Here is a 15,939-nt window from a genome sequence, read left to right as displayed (position 1 = left end):
TCATTTAAATCCAGTATAAATTTACACACATCAATCATCCAGTGTCATTTCACTCTAATCAGCCCCAAGGAGCCCATTTACAAGAACCTGGATTACTGTCATCACCTAGGATAGGTCATAAGAGGTGGATATTAGGAAAAGGTTCTTCATAAAGAGAGTGCTTGGGCACTTGGACCAGGCTCTCCAGGGGAGGGGTCACAGCATCAAGCCTGACAGGGCTCAAGAAGTGTTTGGACAAAGCTCTCAGGCACAGGGTGTGACTCTTGGTGCTGTTTTATGAAGGGCCAGAAATCAGATTTCCATGATCCTTGTGAGTCCCTTCCAACTCAGGATATTCTCTGGTTCTATGATCAGAAGGAACTGAATTCTACAACTTCATTTACCTACCTGTATACTGCAAACGCTGAGTAAGAAAGGTCAGAGTAAAACTTTGAAGCTGGGCTGAAGCAAATCAAAATGCATCAAAACAGACCCTGGATTACACCAGCTGTCTTATGACTGGCATGTTATTTATAAAAAGAAAAAAAATACAAAGGAAAAAGGGGCATTTAAAATCAAGCCAGAGATTTTTTTCTTATTGAAAAAGAGGAGATATTAGGGCATTCCAGGTGGCTTGTCAGCATGTGGCAAATATAAATGACAGGAATGGCCTAATATATCTGAATTAAAGAAATCAACCAAAGAATAAAAAGTAAACTGTAAGAAAACAAAGCCCTGTCTCTAAATTCACCTATTTATCAGCAATTTCTTAGGTTCAGTTCTGCAATTTTTCACTCCTTATCTGACTGGAAATACAATTATTTATTAGACAGATTTATAATTTTTTTTTTTTTTTTTTTTTTAATCAGGCAATGACACGTCTTTACGAAACAGGAATCAGTAACAGCATTTCCTACCTTTCCAGTTACACGGCCACTGACAAGAGCAAGAGCAAGAGATGGCATCTGATGACTGCTGAATATACATGTATTTCTCCTTTTGACATTTACATCAAAAAGACCTGAGATTAAATGAAAAAAATGTTAGAAATATGAAAGTATATTAATTCAAATTTGCATTTAATTACGATCAATGGTTTATCATTTTCAAGGGAAATGAATTAATTAAGTGTTTAACTCAACAGTTTGACTTCTCTGATCAATAAATTCTCTCATTCGTTCAGAAAAGGGCATCTGGGGACTACTGTCTATTTTGCTGCCTTGAGGAGAAAAGCCCTGAGAGGTAATGATAAGGAACAAATTTCTTTTTATCAGCACATATGTTTAAAAAAAATCCATAAAAAGGAGCTGAGAATCCCAGCATAATGAACTGGGCTCTAGCAATGAATTTAGATGATAAATAACAGATGATGTGGGGAACATAAAGCTCTCAGGTAAGAAAAGATAATTCATTTTCTCTATATCCACATCAGAATTTGTAAAGCAAATCATGCAGCATAGCTCATGGCTTCTCAAATTTTAAATCTGGCCAATTTTCCAAGCAATTAACTCTTATAGCTACAAAATACTGATGAAAGGTAAATTCTTGCCATTTTTATCGTTCCCAGGGACAACAGTGATTTTTTAAGCAACTGTTCTACCAGTCCATTATGTTGCCTTTTTGTAAGATGCAGCTGTCTCTGGAGGACTCTTGTCCTGATGCACTCTTTGGTGTGTCCTGAAAGATTCTATCACTTCCAAAAAGATCTGTGTAAGGTCCCTGGTGGGATGTCAGAAAGACTGAGCAGCTCCATCACTACCAAGGGAATAAAATATATGTACCGAATATGACATGTATTAGAGTTAAGTGTTACTAATGCAGTAGGAGGAAAGCTGATAAAGGGTTGAACTGGTAGATTGCCACTAAAATCAATTTCAAAAACAGAATAAAATTAATTTATACATACATACATATATATATATTGTCCTGGGTTGCAGTGTAGGATGTACACAAAGTATTTATTCTATCACCATCTTCATGAGCTGTTGAAACCAGGTGGGTTAGTGTTTTCCCAAGCCCCCTGCCTCTTCTGCTAATGGCCTTTGGGGTGTCTTCTGCTAATGACCTTTGGGTTGTCTTCTGCTAATGGCCTATTAACGCCTGGCCCATGAGTCACAGGTAACTCCCTCCAGGGTTATCTCTGTTTAATGGGCCATCAAGGACCCATTTCACACTCCTCATCCTATTGTGAGATGCTCTGCCCAGGGGGAGGAGCCAAGCATTCTCACCTGGATATAAGCTGGTATGTGGGACAGTGCAATGGGCACTTACCCACTGGATTCCCAGAGGACCAGAGCTCTCAGACCTTTCTACAGGATCACTGCTTCAGGAAGAGCACCTCACCTGGACTGCTTCCACCATCCTGCTCAGGTTGTATTCTGACTCTGTCAGTGGTCCTTTGTGTTATTGCATTTATTTTATTTTATTTTTACCCCTTTACCTTTTACCTTTCTTCTTATTAAATTATATCTCTGACTTGGAGCTTCTCATTCGTTTTGCTTTCAAACCACAACAATATATATATAAAATATATATATGTACACACACACACACACACACACATGTACTCCTTAGTAATGAACTCCACCTAAATTTGAACTTGTTATTTTTGATGGATCTAGTTTCTAAAGACTCCAGCTGTCCTTGCAATGTGAGTTCTGTGGGAGCACCAAACTGCAGATGACAAGAAGTTTTTCTATTTGTTAAAGGAAAGCCAGTGACAAGATACATATGAGAATTTTTGTGTGTGTGTAAAGTAAGCATATATTTTCTGTGTCCTTATATTCATTAATACATGTATATTGTAAGTAAGGAAAATGTTTAGTATGATTATCTACTCCTATCCATTTTAGGAATCTCAATATTAAAGTCTTTCTTTCTTGTATCTCTTATGCATACATCCACATGGAGAATACTTTACCGTATTTGTTTTTCTTGTCACCAAGAGCATCAACTCTGCCATCTGGGTACAGGCAAACGAAGCCATGGGTGAGCCTGTTGTAAAACTGAAGTGTGATGCCTTTCTGAAATTTCCACTTCTCTGCAGCCCACTAGTTTTGTAAACAACAAACAGAAAAGACTTATGAGAAGATAATACACAGGAATTTGTCATACAAAGCATTCAACTGACCTGATTTCACTCAAAGCATGATTTCAATGGTTTAAATTAAAATAAAAAGGTATACTCTTACAGTTTTTTCTCTCTTCAGTTCCAGCTCTTGTCCTGTGGAGATAAAAACAGTGCAATTAATTTACAGAGATTCCTCATTGCCTTTGAGACAGTTCTCCTCCCTGCCAATTTTCACTTACTTCCTGGAAATGTGCTGGCATCTGTCACAGGCAGTTCTCTAGTAATTTTGCCATCATCTTGTCCCTGGTCCAGCCACCTAAGAACCAGAACCTCTTTCAGTAATAACCTTGATTGGCACTTGGATACTGATACTTGCTGTCCTATGCATGCAAGTCTCAAGGCTGACAAACAGCAATACAAAAATCCAGCTTTAGTAAAAAGAGATTAACATTGGCAAAAAAATTATTTTTCTTTTTTGTTCTTGGCAAAACATATGTAAATACTTTCCTGGACTGAGGTACAAGGGCCTAACCCAATTATTACAAATCTGAGAACTCATATTCTTCCCAGATCAATAATGAATTTTGCAGTGGTCATGATGTTTGTTCTTCCTGTCTGCAAGAAGGCTACAGCAAGATGCAAATTTTTCTGTGCCCTGAAAGTCCCTATACAAGGAGGCAAACCCAACAGTAGAAACACTTTCACCATGTCTGAACTATACTTTCACAATGCCTTTGTGCACATCTACTTTATACACATCTACTTATGTAAGTTAAGTCTAACTCCATTTGAGTCAAAAGCATTCACACACTCAAAGCAAGATAGCAAGCACAGCATCAAACTCCAACAATAGCTAGCACATACACTGTATTTTTCTGCCTGAAATGGATTTGAACTCTCCCTAAATTATGTATGAAGCCAGCATTATAGATCTCTTCATAGCAGTTCATCTCATCTAGAATACAGACTCAAAATTAGGTCAGGCAAGGATGAGGTGCTGTATCTGATAGGCAGAAAGCCCTTACTCACACATAAATCAGTTTCAGTGTGCACATCGCTCACTCTGGGCTGTCTCAGGCAGTTATTTATTCACTCAGAGAAGTGAGAGGGGGAAATAGAATTGGGGTGCCACTGGCAAGCTGCAGCTAGACTCTTACGTGACTGGACTTTACCATTCCTAATATTTGCACTGATATTTATCGATTAAAATTTTTTCGCAAGGTGTTGGGAATTAATCAGGCATAGATAAAGCTGTAAATGAATTATAGAGCAGAAGATTCAGAGCAGCAGCATCTGCAGGGGAAAAGGCAGGGAAGTTAGGATTGCTTCAAATTATGTTGCAGCTCAGTGACAGGCTGCAAAGCAGACAAGTAAAGGGATGTGGTCAGGTAGCTGCGTTTGTGATTGCCATTTCACAGGATCTTAAAGTCTGATCCTGAGCTCACTGAACCCCACAATAATCTCCATACTAACTACAGTAAATCAGGAACAGTTTGCTAGAGAGACAGCAAGCTGCTCTTCTGAAGAGCCTTGCATCACATGAAATGGAAGAATGGATGAACCTGCTGGTTTCAGATACAAGGTGCTGGATATGGGAAATGTGTAACAAAAGCCTATCTTAAATAGTTCAAAAGGTGCAAGAATGGAAAGTTCCCAGGCAGAACTTTTTATTGTTTTTACCTTAGTTCAAATGTACCAGATGTTTGGGGCAGATACAACTCTTAGAGCTGTAAAAAGAATCAGGCCATCTCAGCTCACATCTTAAGAAACACATATTTTTCCATACAGGGCATTTCTTAGAAAAACTAAGGGTAGTTACAAATTTGTTAAATATCTAACCCAAATCAAACACAACAAACCTGTGACAAAGAAAAGTATAATCCAAATCTGTTACAGGATCCTTGATTACAACTTTGTCCAGAAACCATCCATTTCCTTAGAAGAAATAAAGTAAAAAAAAAAATTAAAAAAAAAAAGTTGTTAATTTTTCATGAGAGAAAAATTGATGCATCTAATTATGTCTGACTTCCTATAGTTTTCTCTCTTCTACTGGAGCTGCAAAATCTGCAGCTCCACTGGCAGGCTGCAAGAGTCACAGCTACCCTCACTGCTGGAGAGAAGACAGTAGCTGCCCTGGGTGCTCTAGAGCTTCCTTATGGGCCTGCAAGCTCCTGGGTCTCTCCCTGGCTACATCCCTCCCCCCTTTAACATAGCCATCATATGAGATTTATTTGTTTTGCCAATCAAAATGTCAACAAAATTAGATAGCAGCTTATGATGGCTCAAAATAAGTTGCTATGTTTACAGTATTTAGGCTCAAGAGTTTGAAGAATAGACTTGTGATTGCAACCATTTTAAATTTCACTATTAATTGGAAGTCTAATGACAAGATAGTGTTACAAAAATTTTTAGTTTCATCTTTACAGTGCAACTGATAATGCTAAACCATCTCATTTTGAATTTAATACAAGACACAGTCAATGCCTTAACATGCAAACATTCCCCCTCTTCACAGTTTTTTAATAGGAATTGGTAAAAAAATAACTAGCAAATGCTGTCCTTAACATAATGGTTGAGAGTACAGTTAGATTTCTGACCTGATCCAAGCCCATTATGTCCTATAACAATCTTGTACAGACATCCAAGGTGCACAGCTTCAACAGCAAAAATGTCAGTCTGTAATCAACCAACAAAATTTCAGAAAAAATCTGAAAAGCATAGCATTCTTCAGCCACGAAATTGTGAAGACCCATAAACCCTTATAACTCTTTTTTCAAAGTCATAATTTGAAGTATTAGCTGAAACAGTAGTAGAAGTAAGCCTGATCACTTTGCTAATGGGAGTAGTGCCATTCAAATGAATGGGATCAGAGTCAGGAAAGAAAAACTTTTTGAAAGCACCAATGGCTAAACACTTACAAATTACAGCAGATTTCAACATTAGAAATGCAGATATAAAATGAAATTTCATTTTGCCTTTGCTTATTAAACCAAATTTTTAGAAGAATAAAAACCACAAGTACACAGCTTACCTATTTTATAAATAAAAATTCTCACTTTCAAAAGCACTGGTATAACATTAGAAAGTATTTGGAACTTAATTAGGGAATTTTGGGGAGCCACTGGGATATAGTAATTATGTCTTTTCTAATTGCACCTTTCTTGGAATCACCACCCACCCAAGAGAGAAAAGCCAGCCAGAGATATCAAAAAATGCCCTTTCTTTCACTTACTTGTCCTTTTAAAAATTTTTTGGATTTCTGCGACCTGAGCAGCTGTCTTGATCCTGTATCACCTCTTTCTCCGTAGACAGAAATAGAGACATCAGCCTCAGTTCCAGCGTTCCACAGGTCTCCAGTTGTCACATGCACTTTGTAGACAGTCACTGACAATAAAAGATGACAACTTTTCACATCACAAGCACTGTTACAGTTACAATAACATCTAGCTAGCTGTAGAGTCCAAATACATCTGTGTCAAGGACAGGGTATAAAACTTTAAAAATCCTATTCAATAAAATAAGATACAAACTTGTTTTTATGTTTTTTATGGTTGCTACATTTATTGTTGTGTCCCAGGCTGCCATTTGTGGGGAATACAAACAGAAGTTGATTCTAAATGCCCAGTAGTATATCTTGGTCCTGCAGCATCCTTTAAAACCATCATAAACTGAAAAGTAAATAATGTAAATCCAAGATTAGTGTCACCATAAGTGGTGAGATAAAAACTATAAAAAAGAATGGGAACTATTAACATTTTGAATGCACTGGTTAACCAAATAGGCTAAAATCTAGCACCATAATTTTACTTTTCTAGGATCTCAAAACTCACTGTTTTATTATTTTAGCAATTCATGTTATGGGGTAGAATCATAGAATGGTTTGGTTTGGAAGACACCTTTAAAGACCACTTAGCCCAACTCCCCTGCCATGATCATGGACATCCTCAGTTACATCAGGTTGCTCAGAGCCATGTCCAACCTGACTTTGAATGTTTCCAGGAATAAGTAGCCTCTCTATATTCGATATGGAAATTTTTAAAAGGATATAAATTTAGGAGGGAAAAATTAAGACATAAATTCAATAAATCATTCATTTAATAAAAATGGATAATGCAAGTAAAACTAAATTTGAGTCAAAATCTAATGAAACTAAAAACTATGATACATAAAAATATCTACCAATACAAAACTGTGGTCCCTAAAATGCAGATGTAGGAACTTCATAAAATTCAGAATTAAAGTAAAAAATGCAATCGTAATCTTCAGTATTAACAAGGGGAAGGCAAAATTTATGCCAACATACACTAACAATATTTTGTTCGACCAGGTGAGATACAGAGAGAATGAAAGGGGGAGAGAAAATCTCATTTTCTGGCACACAAGCTCTTCTTCCAAGGGTAGGTGTCTGTGTGCAAGCAGAAAAGAGTTTCTGAACCACTGGGTCTGAAACAATATCAGCATTACCATCATTTGATTGTCAGTTTCCATTTGAAACATGTTATGAAGCTTGGCTGTAATTCTCTGAAGGAGGTTGCTTCCAGATCTCACTCTTCTGATGGCCAAACACCTTCCTTTAATAAGCACTAAAGATTTGTTCACCATCAGTCCTTATCTGCAATTATGCTAGGTGACTGCTCAGAGTTATAATTTTTCCCTTCATCCTTATTTTTTTCATTATTATCTCTCATTTATTTACATGGTATTTTTTGTGCTTGTTACTAAACGAGCTATCTTTAAAGAATTCCATTTGAATAATGGTAACATTTTGGCAAAAACACTATACAGCCTGCACAGGTTTTAATGTGCCTGCACAGAGCACTAGTGGTAGTTTCCTTCCGGTATAAGAGCTAACTCATTTTGAGATCAGAGCCTCTGAACTCCTCTGAAATATGCAGCAAAGACCAGCCACTTTTAACACAGAGAAGCTTTTGACACTCTTTGGTTAGCAGCATAATCAGGCACTATCCTTCCCGGTGTACACTTGTCTCAATGCTCAAAACGGTTTTCATTTAGCAACTGTAAATTCATTTTACCCATATAACTTCACATGTCACCACCTGATCTATTTACTTGCCCATTTTTTTCTTTGCAGCACCCACATGAACACATGGCCCATGAATAGACCACAGCAGAGGGAGAGAATTAACACCAACAATTCCATGCATAGGACCAAAACAATCCTCTATTGCAACAATTTCCTCCTTCAATAACTCCCAGCTTTCCAATTCCTGCAAGAGGAAAAGCAAAGGTCCACCAGCTACCAACCCTGTGTAAGCCTGATTTATTCACAGGATATAATTAATGATTGTGTCATACACCATGAGCAGACAGGGAAAAAAGTAGGATGGATAGAAGGAGGATAAAATGTCAAATGAATGCTGCTCAGTCCTCCAGCATTACAGTAACAAAGTCTCTTCTTAACAGTTTAATTCCTATGTTGTTCCTTTGAATAAAAAAGAATGTTAAATCAGAGAGTGTTTCAGCCTCTTTTTATTCAGAAATTGGTTTTAAAGTGTCTCTCATCATTTCTCTTTTGCATTGAATCCAGACCCCTCCACAGTTCTGTTATCAAACTATCTTCTCTGAAGTTAAAAGCTGTGTTCTCTTTTCACTGTCTCATGCAGAAATATAACACTAGCAAAAAGACACAGAGGCTGTCTTTCAATTACTAAATCAGAGATGAAACTGCCTTCTCCAAAGCCTTCTGCATGACCCCTTTTAAACTGAAGCTGGTAGAAATGCAAAGAACCTCCTTTCTTCCTCCCTTGTGTGAGAGAGAAATTGTTAACTACAAAATGCAGATTGAGAGGTTGGTTGTAAGTGTGCCTTTGTGCTTTTCATGCAGGAAGATTACTCAATAATAAAAATCTTTCATTGCATCTTTATTTCAGAAACAAGGAAACCTGCTACTCAGAAAGAGCCCACAAATTAGGATGTTCGGAAAATCACAGAACATTCTGCATTGGAAGGAACCCACAGGGAACATTGACTACAATTTTTAAGTGAACCATATAGGGATTGAATCCATAACCTTGGCATTATTAGCACCATGTGCTAAGCAACTGAGGTTGTTGAGATCTGTGTCTCAGAATATTTAAACAAGAGAACATCTGGGGAAGAACAGATACTGCAAGTAGGAGAATAGAGCATATTCAATAGAATTTGTCAATTATCATTAATTAGCATTTATTTAAAGAGGTGAGGAGGAGCTTGACTTTTATACCAATGTGTTTGTGTATCCTCCTATGCAAACAACATTAGTCTCCTGGCCGAAGAAACCACACCTGTGAGGAAGCAGGCTGAGTGCCTCTGGGCTTATCATGTCATGAAGATCATGACCACCCAAGACCAAAAATTGTTGTGGTTAATGTGGACAGGCCTCTCTCCAGAGCATTTTATGAGGCATCGACAGATACTAAGTATGAAGGGAAATCTATCCCATTATTCTTTTTCTCTTAAAACATACTTTAGAGGCACAAAGCTGGTTTTTTTTTTTCTGATCTTCTTGTCAGCCTCCTAATCTCAGAGCTCAGTCATCACAGAGAAACATAAATATAACTCCAAGACACCCATCTCTTTATTACAAGAGTAACTGTCCCAAGGTATGTTTTCCCACATCCATGGGCCCTTTTCTGGACTTCTGACCCTCTATTTTATTTGTATATATCCTCTTCCTCTAGCCTGCACCCAGAATATCTGTTACCACTGAAATAAATACCTGTTACAATTTTAACTTTGCAAGATCAACACAAGGGATCATAGACACACCATAAAGCACTGATAAATTATCAAATATTCTGAAAAAGGGATATCATAGTTTTTGGAGACTTAGAATAGAAGTTTCTCTCTTCTCATTAATTTCATCCTCTGCAGCTGATACGGTTTTTGTGGGGAAGAGAAGAGGACGTGTCCAGGTGAATCTTTCTCTAGTGAAGTCCTAGCACAAGTATACCAGTGGTGTTTTTGCTTTTTTTCCTTCTAGCATCACATCCCAATAGGATGGGAATCTGCTGCAGCATTCTTGCTCCCTCACCCACACTCTCTCCCAGGACACACTGATCTTGTTAAGCCCTTGTAATTTTCTTAGGGTTTTTTCAGAAAAGGACAATGCCAATTGGAGAGAAGGGAAGAACAAGCAGAGACTTTCCACTCCTTTTCCATTGATCAAGCAGAGGAAACATATAGCAACATCAGGGTATGGTAGAGCAGGACACTGAAACAGTGCAACAACAGCAACACCAAATAATTTTCATATCCTTTGGAATCATTCATCTTTAGAATTACAATACAATCTCTCTGTGAATAGTGGCAATTTCAACACTCATAGCCTCCTGAAATATTTATTCTGAAAGTTTTATTCTGCATCCAAAAATTAAAAGTATTCTGGAAGTCTGAGCCACTTAGCAGAAAGAGACTGAAACAGCAGCTACAATAGTAATGCTGGAGCTATAATCCTCAGTTATTGAAAACAGAGTTTGTGATCTGATCAGTTTGTGATCATATACTTGCTTCATGGTGGTTACCTGTCTGACATGTCTTTACTATTGCCTTCATTTTAAACGAAACACAAACATTGAAAATCTTACCAAGGAATCCACTTAAATAATGTGTGAAATTCAAAGTATTAAAGACTCCCTCATTTCTTTTCCACTGCTATTTAACTTTTTACCTGAGTATGCACCATAACAACAGGAAAACAAAGCAGAAAAAGTGTTGTGGCAGCAAAAAAGTAATAGAGGGACTGATGAAAACCAATGAACTCACCTCTATCAAAATCAGTCTGGGGTCTGACTTTGCTGATGTGGTATTGTGCTTACCTGGGAGAATAGGCTGACCCTGCTGTAAAACAGGAAGCTCCACAGATATTTCCCCATCAGCCTGGTCCTTGGCCAGCCATCGATGTACAGGGAAAGAGAACTGTTCCCCCGAGAAAAGGTTCAGCAACTGCACCTAAATAGCACCAGGAATTCCAATTTAACTTGCTGATCTCAGACTAGATGGAACAGAACATGAAACCTATGGGATGCTGTTGAAATCTGTGCAGGTAGAGCTTTGTGGATGACCACAAAACCATGGGTTTGGAGCATTTCTGCTCCCTGGATCCAACTGCCCAAATCTGACTCTTCACTCAGTCATATTTTAAAGCTCTGGGGAGAGTAACTCAAGTGCAACCAAGAAACAGGTTTTTGTCAGCTCAGGAACACTCCCACCAACTGCACCTGTTGTTCCAGCTGGTTCATCTATGGGGGCTGGCACTAGGTGGCATGGCTTACCAAAGACGGAACTTCTCACTGGGAAGTTTGTCAAAGTTTGTATCTCTATTCCTTACACTTTTATCAGAACAGGAATTAAAGGGACAGGTTTTGATTCTCCAATGCTCCTTTTGACATAAATAAACTGTGAAAGTTCAAGCCCCAACACTGACTGACATCTACACAATGCCCATTATTTTCTTCCATGCCCAGCTTCAAGCATGTAGCAGCAAAAGGACCATATGTACACCAGCTGAAGGAGGAAAAGAGGTTGAGTTATTTTGTACTTCAAAGTATTCCTTAGTAAGCACTTCAGAGGCGGCTGTATGTTCTAATAGTCCCTGATTATGCTAATTTATACCCATATCTACATTAGATTTTGGATCGGCAGAGAGAAGGAAAGACACTCCTACTTGTAGTTCCACTCTGTGCTTTGCAGAATCTAATCTCCTTAATTTGAATATTGAACAAACTCAGAATTACTGAAAACATTTTTATCTCTTTTGCTGCTTGAATATTAAACTTTAAAGACAAAGATTCATCTTGTCTGGAAAACCTGGCACACATTAGCCTGTTGACATCTGCTGATGAAGCCTGAAAGGGAAATTCGCAAATAGTAAAGCAGCACCTTCATGGGCATTTCCTGGTCTGATATCATCTCAGTACAGATACAGACAGAAACCATGGGACACTGATGGAGGACTACTGTGCCTAACTACCAGGAAATCTCTACTGTTGTAGTACACACTCTTTAAATTTTAGTTCTTCCTGAAAAACATGTTGGTTTCCCAAGAAACAGTGATGATAAATGTCTGTAGGTTGTTCCTCTAGTGTGAAGTCTAGAGATCAGTGGCTGTATTCCATTGTCTCTGAACCATAAAAAACACTACTTGTAGAGTTTGAATATATTTCTTTTTTTTTTTTTTTTTTTTTGCTTTTCTTTGACTTTCTGCCCAAAGTTGCCAAGAGAAAATGACCTGGCCCTGGCTGATGAGCCACTCCCTAAAAACTGGATCTGATTGACTGAGATTCCATAAAGAGACAATTAAAATTTATAAACATAAATAATGGAACATATGGAAGTGTTGGTGTTTTTAAATTTTACTGTTGATTTCAATTATCATATCCCAGGTGGAAAGAAGGGTAATAATAACTTTTTGTTTTTCTCTTTCCCTTTATTTTTTTTGTCAGACTTCCTCAGTCTCTCATTTTAAATGTCTGTCCCCAAAACCCAGTGCAGCTGGAAAACGAATATCTAGGTTTTATAATCAGGCAATCATTTGAATTGAAAGATATATAATCCCTATAATTCCATTATGAAACCTCTTAGAGTGATAATAGTATAGTGATAGTGATAATACATAGTATTTCAATGTAGACATGGACTGGGTAGAGGTATGAACTCACAGAACTGTGCCTAAACTACAGTTAACACTTCCCAGATCTCAATCTTCTTTCTGAGTCACAGGCCCAGGTAAAAACAAGCATCAAATAGCCACAGATTTTGAGCACTGATGAGTGAATATTTAACTTCAGTGGGCACTTTGCATTAGATAGATCTAGATACACCACAAAATATAATTTTAACACTGAGTTTACCAGCAGCTTCTAAAGTTCTTCATAAACTGCAATCTCTTAACTGAAAGATAAGACACTCTGGCACAAAGATGGAAGGGTTTCAGGCATGCATAATGTATAAATGGCACACATAGTATCACATCAGATATTAGGATAAAACTCAGATCCTTTAATTTTGAGACCAGAAACCTATATACTATGCTTCCCAACCAAACCTTAAAATGCAACTAGCTCATTCTCTTTGCTTTATTATATTTGCTTAGCCTGTATCAAGATATTTTTTTACATAAGGAGGGAAAAGGACCTCTTGTTGACTTTTTCTTGTCAGAGACACAGAACTAGAAACATTTGCAATGTACCTCTGGTGCTGTGCACAGGGACACATAGGCATCAGCCACAGATCTGGGGAGGACTTGGCTAGACTGGGTTCAATGACTTTGTGGGTTTAAATAATCTCTAGGCATGTTGTAGTGTACAAAGACTGTAGAAGACTCAGACTATAGCAGCTAAGCGAGCAGTCTTCCTTGCTGCCCAGCCACACATTTTTAAAAAAAGTAATGTATTAAATTGCGAACAGCCAACCCAGACATCGCAAGATAAGCTGCTTTAATTCCACACAGAAACATTCCTTCATAAGTAATCCCTTAAATGAAGGTGAAAGAATTTGATGAGGCCAATATAATCCCAGGGATTTTTTTCTTACTCATATTTTGAATCCACTGTCATAGTGACTGCTTTTGGACAGATAAAATTCTTTCTCACTTCTTTTACCTCTTTGCAGTGCCAGGCAGGGGAGTCTCCGGCATTGTTATGTCCCATACGTATTTTGTAGAGATTTCCTATGTTCTTAGTATTGATCTGTAAAAGAAACAAAACTAATGAAACATAGAACATTTGTTAAAAAGAAAGTACATGCAACAGAAAATTTAGTAACTGTAAGGTGAGACTTTTTATTTGAGAAATTAGATATTCTGACATTTAAACAAGCCTTTCCAACTTATTTTACTTCAGATAATCCTTAGACATTTGGGTCTTCTAAAAGACAACCCTCAAAAATCCCATTGGCTGGCCAATACTATTTAAATATCTTCAGGAAGTTGCTGTAGTAATTCCTGCCTCAGCGGGAGATGAACAGAGACCATATGTATGACTAAAAAGCAAAAGTATCTTGACCCTAAAACCTGTCTCAGTTTAGCATCTATACTAGTGACTTGCTCCAAAATTATTTTTGCCTCCCACATACCTATGAGTTTCTCCCTACCCCTCCAGAAGCATATGCTTTACAATATTTTGGAAACAATTGTGTTCATCTTTGATGCTTCTTTTTACAAATAATTTCTATTAAATCACATTAAATAGCTGTATTTGAAAGACTAGCTCTTGGGCAGGCTGAATATGTCCAGTACAGATAACAGGGCACTGAGGGAATAACTTTGTGTGAAGGTTATTCAACCAACCTTACTATGAACTTAAGTGTAGAAATAGAAAGCTTATCTTCACGGAACTGGAAGTACACCATCAGTCTTCCTTCCTCACTGTATAATTTATTTTGTTATAATGTAGGCTTGATTTTCTCTCCTTCTGTTGTCTTCTGTAGATTTAATTTTCTCGTTTTCATTGACATTGTATATATGGGTGTGAACTGAGTTGCCTGTATTATGAATTTCCCTGAACTCAGGGTTATAAATGATAAAGAGACAGAGCAGCAAGGACAGACAACAGCTACGTGCAAATACAGTGCACTCAGAGAGCCTTTTCTCTTTCCATACATTTCAGAGTAGGTTCTTCTTAGTTGCATTCAGTGCTATCTATAGCAGGGGAATCCTAGATCTCAACAATGAGACTTTCCTCCATATTTTGCATTTAAAAGTCATTGTAGGTGAAATTAATTTCAGTAATGGCAACAAGACCTGCTTACTCCTTTTATCCACTCCTTTCAATTTGACTTGTTTTGATATCACAAATAGAGAATCACATTCTGTATCAGGGGTGCTGGATTTTTCTGAAAAACTCCTTAGGCTGAAAAGGGACGAGAACTGCACTTCCTGCATCCCAAATGTCTGCAGGGCGATTGTGGAAAAGGTGAGCTCTTCATCAGTGGTGCCATCAAACACCTTTTCGCAGAAGAGGATTTGCTATGCTGGATACTATTGATGGAAGCACCTGTTTGTCATATGGCCCTATAGCAGAGACCTGTAGACAACCCCTGACAATCCTATACACACACTCAAGCAATGCAGATTGTGATAAAGGATCTAGTCTGGCTCACCTAAATCGCCACATTATAAAACTGATTGAGGAAGAATTTGTTTGTATAACTGGAGCAGAAGCAGTTTCAGATATATTTGTTACAGGTATAAAATTTGCCACTATTTCAATAAAGCAGCAGGTGTTTAACAAAGTTAAAATTTTACTCCATATCCTAATTCTTCACTTCCTCATTTAATTTTTAATATTTTAGCCCTGTTTCAAATTTGCAAACTAAACAAGTATCTGTTGTCATATATCTCTTGGTATCCTTGAGCACAATGCAAATAAAACACTGGTTCTTTAACAGACAATAATTATGTTGAATCTAATAAGCTTTGGATAAGTGAGTGGGAAAGGATACTAAATTTAGCTCTACATTTAAGTCTTGCTTCTCATTTCTAGATATGTGTAACATACAAAAAGCTGCCTTTTCATCACAGAGAGTTTGCAATGTCATGCGATCTGGCAGGAAGCAAGAGGGCAACACAATGAATATATATTACTTACTGTGAAGATGTCTTCATTGCCTCTCTGAAATAATTTTCCCTTCTCTCCATCAAGAAAAATAGGACCCGAACTGCCATGATCCCCATACAACGTAATATACACCTTTGAACTTGTTCCTGCAGATGGCACATCACTGGTGAGGACTGACACATTCCATTTCCTACCTATCAAAAGGTAAAAAGACTTGCTGAATTACTTAAACTCAAGATTCTTAAATAAAATGCATTTCAGTAATCAAAATTCTAAATAATAGCATGTCAATGAATACAGAAATATGTGTTTCAGAAAATTACAGCAGGAAAA

At 37.5% G+C, this 15,939-nt stretch overlaps 1 protein-coding gene across 1 annotated transcript in view; it reads right to left on the bottom strand.

Annotated features, from left to right (window-relative positions):
• The window catches only part of RP1 (RP1 axonemal microtubule associated), a gene marked incomplete at both ends in the record, with an annotated part of 171,442 nt that overhangs the window by 140,419 nt on the left and 15,084 nt on the right, over positions 1–15,939 (bottom strand). The window contains 10 exons of the mRNA XM_083858160.1: positions 897–1,000; positions 2,900–3,029; positions 3,171–3,202; positions 3,289–3,365; positions 4,909–4,984; positions 5,647–5,725; positions 6,282–6,433; positions 10,867–10,999; positions 13,651–13,737; positions 15,637–15,800. Of these exons, the coding sequence (XP_083714286.1) occupies positions 897–1,000; positions 2,900–3,029; positions 3,171–3,202; positions 3,289–3,365; positions 4,909–4,984; positions 5,647–5,725; positions 6,282–6,433; positions 10,867–10,999; positions 13,651–13,737; positions 15,637–15,800 (1,034 nt within the window). The remainder of the gene's footprint in view (positions 1–896; positions 1,001–2,899; positions 3,030–3,170; positions 3,203–3,288; positions 3,366–4,908; positions 4,985–5,646; positions 5,726–6,281; positions 6,434–10,866; positions 11,000–13,650; positions 13,738–15,636; positions 15,801–15,939) is intronic.

The sequence above is a fragment of the Zosterops lateralis genome (genome assembly GCF_965231275.1).
Source record: "Zosterops lateralis genome assembly, chromosome: 1".
NCBI lineage: Eukaryota > Metazoa > Chordata > Aves > Passeriformes > Zosteropidae > Zosterops > Zosterops lateralis.
The sequence above is the reverse complement of the archived record's forward strand: the minus strand, read 5'-3'. Positions and strand labels throughout refer to the sequence as shown.